This window comes from Lissotriton vulgaris, chromosome 3_1 (assembly GCF_964263255.1).
Source record: "Lissotriton vulgaris chromosome 3_1, aLisVul1.2, whole genome shotgun sequence".
NCBI lineage: Eukaryota > Metazoa > Chordata > Amphibia > Caudata > Salamandridae > Lissotriton > Lissotriton vulgaris.
In genome coordinates this window covers 867,528,296-867,542,014 of record NC_141689.1, presented here as the reverse complement: position 1 = coordinate 867,542,014, position 13,719 = coordinate 867,528,296, and the positions used below count along the sequence as shown (strand labels likewise).

Sequence of the window (13,719 nt, the reverse complement as noted above, 5' to 3'; positions counted from 1 at the left end):
CAGACGAGGGGTGTGCTACACCACAATAGATCAGAATGATGACATGGTTACTGCAAGGAGTCTCTGATGAACAAGTTAGTTACCTACAGTAACACTCTTTCTGGTAGAGACTATCTAGCCATAGATTCCTTACCTTTTGAATATTCCCCAGGTATCAAGACTTGGATCCAGAAGCTTTTTAGCAGTACCTCTGAGCTCCAGAAGGTGGCACCTTGTGGCTCTGCACTGACGCTGTTCCACTCTGGAAATGATGTGCAAGCCTATATAGGTGTCACTCCCAAGTGCTTTCATTTGCTTTCAAGACTGTCCACGACCCCAGAAGCAGAGCTCCAAAAGCATATTGGAAGTCAGTGTGCAGGTTTCAAGACTTGGGATCTTATTAACAGAAAGAGTCCAATCACAGAATGGGGAGGATGGGAAGGTTGACAAGGAATCTGCAGCTAGAGTCTCTACCAGAAAGAGCATTACCAAAGTTAATTAACTTGTTCTTCTGATAAAGACTTATAGCTGCAGATTCCTCACCTTTTGGATAGATACCAAAGCAGTACCTATTTGGAAGTGGATCTGTGAATGGATTCAAACCAGAAAGTTCAGCATGACCGAGAGGGCAAAATGCTCCTTTTGGCGAAGCTGGCTTACCAGACAATACTACTTCATTAAAGTATGGAGGGACGCCCACATAGTTACCTGGAAGATGTCTAGGACAGGAACACCACATGTTAACCCAGTGGGCGCAGCTTTGGCCCTGGTGAGCACGGCCAGTCCGTCTGGAACCTCCTTTTTATACAATGTTTAGCAGATTTTTATGCAGAGCAAGATCCAGTGGGAGATGGTTCTCTTCTGCACTGCTGTGCCTTGTCTCGCTCCAGAGAATCCAACCGAACTCTTTGGTACGATCTATGAAAAAACTTCGCACTCTCTTGGGGTCGAAGCAAAAGAATCTCTCATCCTCCTTAGAGGGAGAAATAGAGGCTAGAACACCAGCAGGGTGATGGATTGACCGATTTGGAATGTCACACGTTTTGGTAGGAAGGATGCCCAAATCCATGGGGCCAGTTTGCCTGGGTAGTAGGTAGTGTATGTTGGATTGACACAAAAGAGCTTGAAGCTAACTTTTAGGAAAGTGCCCCTTTTTTACATGGTCATGCCCACTTTTTGCCTGGGAAATGATGTGATTTCCACTGAAAGTGCACTGGGTTCCTGCTAACTAGGTCCCGAGGCCCAGAACTCGTTCCCAAAACTGTACAATTGTTCCACCTATTGGAAAAACCTTTAACACCCACTGTAAGTCCTTATTAAATGTTACCCTGGTACCTATTGCCTAAGGTACTAATGAGGGTCTGTAAGGGCTGCAGCATACCTGCATGAGCAGATACTCCCCTATGCTGATGGGTCCTATTACTGTCAGTACAAGTAACCAGGGAAGCCATTTTAAAACATGTGCTGGACACTGGTGAAAAAGAGTTACCCAGCTACATGATGGTTCCATTGTAAATAGGAATGTTTTGTATCACACATCTCATATTGATAAACCCACACTGATGCCAGTGTTAGATTTACCTAAACATGCCCCAGAGTGCACCTTAGAGATGCCCCCTGAAAACCTACCAGCCTCTAGGGTCCTTGCTGACTGGTTACAGCTAGCCTGCCTCCAAGACTGTTTTCTGACCGCCTAGGGTAAGACCCAGAACAAAAGTCTGTCTGGGAAGGGGGTGTAACACTCCCTCCTACAGGATAACTGGCTGATTAGCCTCCTTAGGCCGGAAAGCTTCAAAGAGTGAGAGAGGAGAGAAGAAGCAGCTGACCTTGCACCAACCCCGCCGGACTGTCTGCATCTCTCATAGAAAACTGCGCTAAAGTTACTCATCCTGCAGCTGTTGACTCCAGAAACATGGAAGGACTGTCTGCCTTCAAAAAAGACTCAAGATCTCCTGTGAAAGGTGGGCCTGTTCTGAAGAAACTGCAAAAGAGAAGTCTTTTAGGCCTCCAGCACCACCAAACCCAGAAACCCAAACTCACCATAGCATCCGTCGCCTCTGGCCCAAGTCGAAGTGGGCCACTGGTGTCAACAAGGTCCCCCACCCCACCAGAGCCCGAGTACATAGTGATTTCTCCCCTCCTGGACTCCCCGAGGTTGCCTACAGCTTCTGCACCCAGGCCCCCTCAACCGCGATAGCTTTGGTAAGGAAAAAACCTGATGCCTCCGGACCCCCCAGAACCCATCGCCCATGGGCCTTTGAGAAGAGGACCAAGTGTTTCTCCCATTCCCAGAGCATCACAAGCCTTGAACCCTCTTGCTGGTTCGCCCGACTGGCCTCCTGGCCGGAGCCTGAAGCCTCTTTCCACAGGGACCAATCCCCATTGAAATACATTGAGCTCCCAAAGCTGTTTTTTACCCTGCACCCAGCTGCCCCTGTGCTGTTGGTGGTGTACGCTGGTGCTGCCTTGTAACTTGCCCATCACTCCCCTTAACTACTGGAGACTGGTCTTGTAATTCACTGTACTATACCTGTTTGCAGAACTGGTTTTTCCTTCCACAGGATAACATTGCAGAACTCAGAAATTGCTTAAGTGTTCACTTTTTAAAGTGAAAGAATTAAAATTTAAAAACGTAGTTACCTGAACGAATTTTCACTGATGCCTAAACATATATACAGAGACTTGTTATGCTTATAAACTGGTGTGAATCTCCATCTTCAGTCGTGTGTATCATTTATTGATCATTGTGTGAATTTGCAAATGTCTTGCACGCCTCTGTCTTAAGTTTAAGGCTGCTCGACCAGACTGCCCCATAATAGAGCAATTTGGGATTGCATAGCAAGCCCTTGTCCACTCATAAGGGAACCCCCTGGACTCTGTACACGGTATATTAGGTTCATGATATATCACATAAAGAGCCAGCTTGCTGCATCACTCACTAGCCGTACCGAGGTGATGGCCATAAGGAGCACAGTCTTGGTGGTAAAGAGTCGCAAGGGACAGCTATGAAGCTTGAACGGAGTGCATATCAGATAAGTCAGGTTCAGATTAAAGTCCTATTGGAGAATGACAAAGGGAGAAAGGGGAAACATATGTGGAAGCCCTTTAAGAAATTGCACCAAAACTGGTGACTGAAACAACGAGTGATTATCTGGAAACCGTAAGAAGGCATATAGGGCCAAAAGATAAACTTTAAAGTGCCCACAGAAAAGCTTTGCTGGGCAAGAGACAGAACAAAGAACAGAACATCAGATAACTTGGCTTGAGAGGGCAAATCTGGGTGGTTTTGCAACAAGCAAATTTTTTGACCCAAAGACAGGCATATACAGTTTTTTTGAGGGATGCATGGCTGCCAAGATGACATCAACCACCTCTGGAGGAAGGTCAAAGGTGTTCAGCTGATGCACCTCAATTTACAGGCATGAAGGTGGAGATTGTGAAGGCCCAGAGCAGAACCTTGCCCTGTTGCTGTGACAGTAGGTCCTCCAAGGGAGGCAGCCTGATTAGAGGACATATGCTCAAGCCCATGATTTCTGGATACCATACTCTCCATGCACAATCCGGAGCTGATAAGATGACTTAGGCCCAGTCTGCCCTGATATTCTTGAGAACCTGGGTCATGAGTGGTATCCGCAGGAAAGCAAACAGGAGTCCTAAGTTCCACTTGAGGCAGAGCGCTCTGCCGTGTTTGTCGCAGTACCAGACAGCAGTGATGTCCATGAATGCTTGTACCAGCTTCCCCTTTCATGAAAGGCAGGAAGAATTTCAAAGCCAAGTGGATGGCCCTCAGCTCCAGAAGGCTGATGTGGAGCTGGTAATTTGCTGGAGACCAGAACCCTTTGATCCTCATCTCTCCCAGATGGCCACCCTAACCTCCAAGCGGTGCATCCGTCACCATTGTCAGCTTTAGGTAAGGAAGGGAGAGGGGTCTGCCGCTGACCCAGTCACGGTCCAGCAATTCTGCGGCCTTCTCCGAAATCTGAACATCAGAGAAGTTTCTATAATGTTTGATCCATTGGCATTTCAGATCACACTGTAGAGACCGAATAGTACACCTGCTGTGCTCGACCAGCAGGATGCAGGAGGCCATCAGTCCCAGCAGCCTCCGAGTCCATCTCACTGAAATCCAGGACCGAGGCTGAAAGATCGGGCGCATAGCCTGAATGTCCTGGACTCTCTTTCCCGGGGAAAAGATGTGAAACAGAACCTTGTCCAGAATGGCACCGAAGAAGGGGAGCATCTGAGAAGATGTCAGGTGGGGTTTCATCATGCTGATAATGAACCCCAAAAATGACAGGCGATTCGCCATAGTGTGGAGATGGTTGGCGACTGCCTGGGGTGATCTTGCCTTCAACAGCTAATCTTCAAGGTAGGGGATGAATGGCAACCCAGATGTGAAGATGAGTTACCATCCCCCCCATCGCTTTTGTGCACACCCGAGGTGCACTTATGAGACCAAAGAGGAGCACAGAGAACTGAAATGCTCTTGCCCTACCACGAATCACAGGTAGCAGGACAGGAATATGCAAATAGGCATCCTGCAAGTCTAACGCTACTATCCAGTCTCAGGGTCAGGGTTCGACAAGACCTGGGCCGGCAGGAGCATCTTGACTTTCTCCTTCAGAGGAAGGCATTGAGAGGGTGCAGGTCTAATATCGGCTGATGGCCTTCATCTTTCTTGAGCACCAGAAATCAGCAGGAATAATACCAACACCCTACTTCTGGCACCAGCACCCTCTCAACAGTCCCTTTGGCCAAAGTAGCTTACGCTTGCCACCTCAAAATGTAGAGCTGGTCCTCCATCAGTCGTTGGGGGAACGGTGGAAGGTGTGGCGGGGAAGAAATTAATGATAGAGCACATCCCTGGGAAGTATCTGCAGGACCCACCTGTCCAAAGTAATTGCCTGGCAACCTGGAAAGAATCACTGGATTGGGCCTCCTAATAGGTGGTTGCGCTCCATCATGGGCTCGCTAAAGAGGTTTGGCAGGTGGGGCTTTGGGGAGAGGCAGGGTAGTGGACTGGGCGGCATGCTGACCTTGGCTGAGTGGGCACCTTAGCCGCAACTGCAAAATTGCTAGGTCCCATTGAAGAACCGGGCCTTTGGGCCTGGCAGCGCAGGGTACGCCTGAAATCTTCGAGTTCACCTGCCTTGTTGCACAGAGACACGGAATACTCTGTTGGCGTAGAAAGACCAAGTTTATTAGCTGCAGCTCAGCACAGTTGTCCAAGAAGTACACCAAGTAGGTTCTCAGGAGACTGCCACTTTACTCCGTGGCTCACAGTCTTTTATAGAAAAAATACATCTGTACAAACATACACCCAATGCACAAAGTTTTAGCCAATCAGAAGAGTTTGAAAACAAGGTGTTGTGCAACCAGAATGCTCTATGCTTACGTTTGTCTGTTATCCAGCCCCCAGAGTTAACCAATACTGCTACACATGGTTCAGTGTTGCAATGGCAGGACATGTCTGTATGCTTCAAAAGAAAGGTTGTAAAATAGGAAAACACAAGGAGAGAATGGTGAAGGCCAAAAGATAAGATACAGCAAGAGAAGAATACTAAAGGCTAACAGATAGTTGATACAGAGATTAGGTAGTCCAGACAAGGATTAGTTAGGCCGGCTGGTGTCTTAGATGGGTTTCAAAACAAGGACGGAGGGGTTTTTTGACACGTTGCAGTCCAAGGGGCAGAGACACTTCGTGAATCGAGCAGCCTGTGTAAAGGCAACACAAAATGGCGGTAAATGTAAAATGGAGTCGAAATTAAAGAACCTCACCCTGAGGGGTTTGGACAAGCTGGCGGTAAGGGATACCTCATCTAAAACCATGAAAGGAGTGCTGCAACTGATGAGGTTGTCGGGTAAAGGGTGCTGCGACAGGAAAGCAGTGTCGCTTGGAGCAGGATGATGGTACCTGGCAATTTATCAGTTGACCGGAGACCCAGAGAAAGGTTTGGCCCAGGCCCCTAATAAAGTGTCTGTTAGTGCCTCATTAAATGGGAGAAGAGGCTCAGCAGAAATGTGCCTTGGTTGCAGGACCTTGATAAGGACATTGGTTTTCACCTCCATAGTGGGGAGCTAGAGGTTGAGCACTTCACCCCCCATGCATAACCCTAGGATTGGAGGAAGATTCCTCTGTGGCAGGTCCGAGAGGAGAAAAAAAGAGCTGTATCTGGAGAGGTCCTGAGGTCTAGCCTCCCTCAAGTCCTCGTAATAAACTGTCATCACTGTAGGGCTGAACAAACTCATCCCCTTGGTCATAGTGAATGAAGAAGTGCCTTGAGTGGATTTGGGCGCAACTTCATTCGAGGGTGGATCGGCAGTGACTTGACGCCTAAGAGAATGATCAAGTCCTCCTCCACTGGCGTCAATGGAAGTAGCATAGGCATGAAGGAACCCGGGGCCCGCACAGATCTTCATGCTGGAAACAGGGACAAACATTGGAGCCGGAGGCGAGACGGTAATGGAGGGTCCAACTGCCTCTGAGGGCGAATCAACTGGTGGTACTCCACATGGAGGGCTTTGTGGCTCCTTGGTGCCTGAGATGTGATAGAAGCAGTCAGTAGGGATCCAAAGCGCCAGAGCATAGCTGCGCGGAGCTCTTTGATCTAAAGTGGTATGGCAATCGTCCCTGTAAACTTGGGATGTTCCAACATGACTTGTGGGATTGTCACAAACATTTGTTTGAAAGAGCCCATATACAGCTTGAAACCTGCCGTTTTTGGGGGTGATATCCTTTGCACACTGGACAAATTTGTGGTACAATGTCTGAAAGACACACAGGGAGCTCCGGATCTATAGCTAATGGCACAAAAAGGAACTGACATCAGTGCGCAGGAGTGGTGCCGGATGTCCTGCCATCTAATTATAAACATACCTTTTGATGGCTCTAGATTGATTGGATAGAAGGCTGATTCGGTCTGCTTTCCACAGTACATAGTGGTTGAAACAGGCATTGCCTTTCAGTAAGAAGTCTATCACCAACACATCGCTGGCTCACTGAGTCAAAGAGAACCAGCATAGATCAATACTGCCTCATGTGTGTTGCTCACAATGAAGAATTTTTATGGTATCTCCCAAGGCATTCAGTCTTTGGACTTGCTCCCAGCACTAAGGGTGTGGCATTCATACTGCTGTGCTTTACATACATGTGCGTAGAAGGCCTGGCTTCCCTGTGTCTCTGAGAAAAATGCTGTCCCTCGGCTTCAGGAGAAATATGATTGTGTGTGTGTGTGTGTGTGTGTGTGTGTGTGTATGGGTGCGTTAAGATTCCTTGTGAACCCCCTATACCCGATTTCTGTTACTTTCCTTCGCCTGGGATTTATTAAGGTCACAAGTGATTCAACAATGAAGCAAGACACAAACTGATTTTCAGAGGTAACATTTTTCATTTTCAGCATGTGTGTTTAGATATACATGATATGCTTAGACAGCCATATGGCAAACTCCTCATCTAATGTGCAGTCTGATGGTAGGCAGCAGAAGTTAAAACAAATAAAGTCTTCACATTTGTCTCAACAACATACACACATATTCTAGTTTAAATATCTATACAGTCAGGACTCGCCCTTACTCCAATAGCGCCCTGAGCCGCTACTGCTGGTGAATAAAATGAAGCAGTAACCTCTTTTCACAGGCCAGTCCTTGGCTGGCTACATAAAGGCAGTGAGTTGCCTCTGAACACACATCTCTGCACCTCCACCCAGCTCACCTTAATCATCCACAAACGAGCTCCCTCATACTGGTTCTAAGTTGTTTGATGTGTGGTGGCAGGGGTGAGAGGCAGATGTGCGGGCAAGTTAGGGAGCTGACAGGCTGCTAAGAAGCAGTGACTGTGGCACGTTAAAGACAATTAAAAGCACTTAAAAAGGAATCACTGTAGCCAAGTTAGGGGGCTTTGCTGTTTGCAGGACCTTTATGCAGACAGTTCTTTTCGCCCCACTGAAGATTGGTGGCCTGGGCCCAGCTTGCCCATGCCAAAAGTCGGCCCTGCACCCATTAATGTTTCTTCACCATAAGGTCGAACAAGATCACAGTGTAAGCCAGCGCTTTCTGAATTGAGTTTGCGCTTTTGAATAACAGGAGTGGCAAAGAACAAAGGAGGAGAGTAAGGTTTATAAAGACCTCCCCTGAACAGTGCAGCAAGATCATGTCCCACTATGAAGCCTTCATTATTGTGCACTCAATAAGTACAGTGCAGGTACGCTGAGCTCTGGATTTCTGAAAAGACAATGGCTTGCTTAAGTACCTTGCGGACCCATTCCAAATAGGGAGCTTTTTCCCTTGGCCTGTGCAATGAAAAAAAAAGTTTAAAAAAATAAACAGTTTACCTTGTCTCCGGGTCCCGCGTCTCTGCTCTTGCTCTCCTTGTGGGACTTGAGTAACAGGAAGCACAGTCAGGCTCCCCTGCTTCCTGGTTTGAAGCTCAGCCAGGGAATGGGGGCCTGGGCATGTTCTTCACATAGTCTGTAATACAGCTTGCAGGGAGAACTGGAAAAGTGTGCATGACTGTTTTGGGCGGCTCGAAAGAGTCAAACAGTCATGTGCACTTAGGAGTGGGCAAACCACTCCTCCCCTGCCCTGCTCTGAGAGCAGAGCAGCCCTGTCCACCCGCCTGCACGCAAAGCAGCACAGAAACATAAAATGATAATAAGTTAAAGTTATTATCATTTTATGTTTCCCTTCTTCACACTGCTTAAAACAGGTGAGGCTACACTTCTCCGCCATAGTGGAGGAGCCGCCACTGCTGATGGCAACGGTGAACATAAACCAGACTATGCACATTATCCCTAAAGAAGTTCCAAATATATGGATCAAAACACGCTAGTTGTCTGCTTTGTGAAATCTTTTAAATTATGGACTGTAACCAGAAGACAAATAAAGGATCCTCATAATACAGGAATTGCAATAGCACCGTGTGTTATTTTCAGAAATTCAATGTATCACTGTGCTTTGGCAATTCAAACTGATTCAGAGGAGCCTGAAGTGATTTCGAACATTTGAGTTGATTTGTACACGTTGAGAAAGTACTAAAACATCCCATGCATAGTGTGCAATTCAATGAAATGTTGTTCTACAATGTCTGCGCCACAAACAGCATATAAAAAAGGAAAATATTGCTTTAGCATGATAGAAAGAACTACAAAATTGTCCAGAGTGAATATATAATACGTCCACATGTATATTTATCTGATTTGTGAACCGATGCTAGGGATCTGAGTTTGTTATTTCTTGTTATGTATGTAATGAATGCAATTTTGTTGTTTACAACAACAAAAACAATACAAAGATATTAAAAAATATATATATATATTTTCCTTGCTGTTTTTTATTTTGTGGTTTACATTTTTTAAAGGGAAGTTCACAAAAACCTCGTCCTGGAAAAATTAGGGTAAGGGATATCAACATTTCTCTACAAATCATATTGTCTTTTTATTATAGGCCATGGATCCTTAAGAAGCACATCACATATCATTTAATTCTGTAATCTAAAAATCAACATTTTTTTTTTTTTGAAGGAGCTTGTCACAGACCTCGAACCAACCAGATACATTAGTATTGACTAAAGACAGAGTCTACCACCTTCAGGAGGAGCCCAATCTAGCCACACCAGATGACCTATTTATTGAAGAATTGTTATACAGCTCTGCAGAGGCATCCGCAGACTGGGCAGCTGCGTCTTGTTTCAGATGGAGATTGAAACTGCAACTTTCTTTTGTCTTAAAAAAGAAAATACTGGGATGAAGAAAGCCACCAGCTCCGAAGTGGTGAATGTGATCCTACGGAGTCTTGTCGCTCTCAGGAGAGGAGTGTGTGATTCTCCCTGATGCCCAAGGCTATCACAACGGATGAAAACCTGACGTTTGCTGGTCCACCAGGAACCCGCTGGCCGGAGATCCTCTAAACTCAGAAGAAGTCTGCCCATGGTGTAAAACGATGGTACACTTATCCGCCAGGTGCACAGCTTTCCTTACGTTTTTACTCCTATTAGCACAGGCAGGTGAAGCATTATCTTTATAAAGAAGCCGTGTTTAGGGAAGAGAGGAGACTAGAGGTGACAAAAGGAGAGAGGAGAGGAGACCAGACATGAGGAGTTTGGCCTCAGCAATAAAATTGAGGATTTTATGACATGTTTCCCCGACTGGAGTGAGCGAAGTAACATAATCTCTATGGCTAGGGGTACAACCTGGGCCAGAATGAGCATTTAGAATATTTCAAGCCGCAGAAATTGGCTTCGCCTCTGCAGAGCTGAAAGGCCAGTCTTCTTTTCATACTGTAGGAAACGGCCTTGAAGTCGAGGCCTCCAGGTGTTGTGCAAACTAACTTGATATCTTGCAAATCCAGAAGTTGCTGAGCACTGAATAGAAAATATGCTGATCCCACCTGCTGTTGGTTGGGGCCATTTGCCCAGCAAAGGCTACACAGCAGAGCAGTTTAAGGTTGGAAACCAAGCACAGAAACATTTCAGCAAATGTGAGTTTTAATATGCTAGTCCAGCTAATAAAACTCAGCAAACCTTTATAGATAATTTAGGCAGATAATGAGCTTTTGAAAGCAAAATCACAGGAAGCCGGCGAAGAGCTGAGCGACTAGCACTCTGAAAAACATTTGCACATTTTTACAAGCCTGCCTCTTTATGACAGATTTGAACAGTGCTGACGGCAGCAAAAGTGTAATTAAATATTCTTATTGCAAAAACAGACATTCAGCAACTGATTAAGCCCAGGACAGTTGAACTTTTTCCATATACTTCGGTTTTATCTAAATCGTTACCAAATGCCTCGTTCAAATGCATCAACTTCAGTATTCTGGAATTATGCACAAGAGTCCCTTTTGTTTCTGCTAATATTCTCAAGGCAGTGTGAGACCAATATACTAAAATATAATTTGCTTCACTGACCCCTTACCTTATTCTTTTGGTGTGACTGGACAAAACTTCGAGTAAAAAGTCGAATTATTGTTAGGACTTTTGAAGAGCCATCCGTGTCCAGAAGCGCATTTCTAAACAAGAAAAAGTTACACAGTTTAAAAAAAAAACACTTTCAAAATCAGTCAATCAAGAAGCTTTTGAGTTAAAGACCGAAGGTTACTTAAAGTTACAGCTTTAGCATAGTACTCTATAGAGGAAACTGCAAAACCGAGAACAGATTAATGGTCAACATTGATTACTAGCCCATGCACAGGACCTCCAATCTTGAGCAACTCCCTGTGAGAGCATCAATCAGTAATCACTTATGTCTGGACCTGGAAGATAGGCTTGTAAATACAGCAGCAGGAGCACTATTAATCACATTTATAGCACAACGGTGCCCCCAAACACTTCTAAATGGAAAATATTGCCCGAGATATATGGTTCACCATTAATCATACACGCACAGCTCATTGACGTGTATAATCAGACCTCCATGTTGTTTTTTTAGCTTCAAATGTGCTTAAGACAATGTCCACAGCTTAAGATGCCACTTCCTACTTCCAAGGGTAGCCAACAGCCCTTCTATAGTCAGGGTTTAGAAAGGTGATGGAAAAAGTTGCATCATGTATACATAGCTCTGCCCCGAAGCTATGTTCATAAACACTGCCCCGCAATGACGATATCCATTTCGAGCTACGTTGCATCACCAAGCATGAACCTAGGTAATGTTTAGGGGCAGAACGCAAATACCCCTTATTTAATCGTAGAGGTCTTACCAGGAATTGGGGGAGAAAATCCTTTACCCAGTTGTATCAATTACAGTGAAAGTCTCCAGCAGGCTGATAATGGCACCAGGGGTCCTTGAACAATAGGGGCGGGAGTGCTGCCACCAAAGATACATCACGGAAGTCATATGGATTGTGAAACTCCCAATCGTCTCACAAAGCAAATGTATTTGGCAGGACAGTAGTAAGGGTGAAGTATGCAGCTGGTGGTGCTTTTTGTACAACGCTGTTGCAAATATGTTACTATAGCATAGTAGCATACAATCATTCACAGACGGCACATTTTCCATTGAAATAGCCAGTAACTTGCTCTGATGCACAGTTTTTTACTGATAAAATACACAAACGATAATGTGTGGACATTGGATTTCAGAAGATATGTATGCCTTGAATTATTCTAATCCTATTGACATTTTTGTTTCAATAGGATCAGAATAAAGCTTTCTAAAAATCTAAATTTTTTTAGAATTACACAAAAAGAAATGTGCTTCATTACTGCTTTCCGAGCAGCTGATATAGTCTGGTCTGAAACATTTGTACATTTAATTTACGGGCATTGCAATGTTATCATGTGTTAGAGAAAATGACATCTACTTAACCCCTGCAAGATTGCACATCACGTTACAAAATCGTCTTGCTTTGCAGTTACATAGAGTAACACCAGTTTCCATCCTAAAAGAATAAACAGCCATTTGCTAAAAGTTATTGCCTGACATTTGACCCCTGTCTTTGAAGCACTGCAAATGTTACCAGATAAAAATAAAATTCAATGGCATCTTTACTGCGAGTTCACTTTCTGAACGAAAGCATAGTTATTTTGGGGGGCTGCAACTCCCCCAGCACCCCTACTTTCAGCACCCATAAATAACACTGTGGATCACCTAAAACATACTTGCAACTCTCTTCTTGCAATCAAGCAGAAAATAAACTACAAGATGGATATTTCTCAGTTAGCAGTGATGGTTCCAACAATGGCAAGATTGAAGTATGACAACGTTTGTTAAGATACTTCAGTTCAGTGCCGGATTAAACCCTATGGAGGCTCCTAGGCAGTCAAAAATGTGGGCCTCCTCGCAAATTTTCTCCTAATACCCAATGCACCAGTTTTTTTTTTACAAACTGACAGCTACCAGAAGATGAGCTTTTAAGAGACTGTTTTGTGAATCTGATGTCACTGGTGTATGTACTTTAAGTTTTATTTTGATCCATTGTCACTGGGCCCCTTAAGGGAGTGGGGCCCATAGGCCAGTGCCTACTTTGTCTATTTGGTAATACGGAACAGCTTTAGTTTCACTTCTGGTGTGACTTACATATGAATGTATCTGGCATTGCTATAGCACAAACCTAGCCAAAAGTCAGTTTAGGTTGTACAGGGTCAAAGACAAGCACAAAGTCAACTGGCATTAGGAGAGGTGGCTGGTTTGTGGACTATAAATGCATTGTGATGTATTGTTCTTTAAAAAGGTTCGTCTTAAACTCTTTCCTAAATTAAAGCAGCGTTGGAGCAGTCCTGATGGATATGTGGATGTTGTTCCAGATCTTGGATGCCAGATGGAAAAGGCAGCGTCTTGCTTTTCACTTTTTACAGTCCTTAGTCTGTCGTCTGATGGTGTCCAGACTGCTGGTGTTCTGAGAACCACCAGAAATATTGAGCTTTTCCGAAAGATAAGCAGGGTGCGGGATGTTGCAGCTTAGTAAACTGTGCAGTTGTTTTTTAAATTGTTTTTGAATTTGGTGCGGGCCAACAATGGAAGCCAATGGAGTTCCATTAGGATGGGGTGATGTGATAATATTTCTTCAGGCCTTGGGTGAGATGTGCTGCGGCGTACAGGATGCCCTTAAAGCAGAGTTTGTCAAACTGTGGGTCGCAAGTCGATTTATACAATAAATAAAGAAGCCTTTAAATTCAGTATTTATCTTGTCATGTTTGCTGCGATCCAACAACAGGGGTCAATTGTCAGACTATGTCTTCTGACAAATTGTTGCTTATTCTTTTAACATGGGGATGGGTGTTTACAAACCCTTCTCACTTTGCACTCAGAG

At 44.9% G+C, this 13,719-nt stretch overlaps 1 protein-coding gene across 4 annotated transcripts in view; it reads right to left on the bottom strand.

Annotated features, from left to right (window-relative positions):
• Positions 1–13,719, bottom strand: part of FANCC (FA complementation group C) — a 1,396,321-nt gene that overhangs the window by 482,926 nt on the left and 899,676 nt on the right. For all 4 annotated transcript variants that reach the window (XM_086961183.1, XM_086961186.1, XM_086961184.1 and 1 more), the window contains one exon: positions 10,887–10,980. In XM_086961183.1, the coding sequence (XP_086817309.1) occupies positions 10,887–10,980 (94 nt within the window). The remainder of the gene's footprint in view (positions 1–10,886; positions 10,981–13,719) is intronic.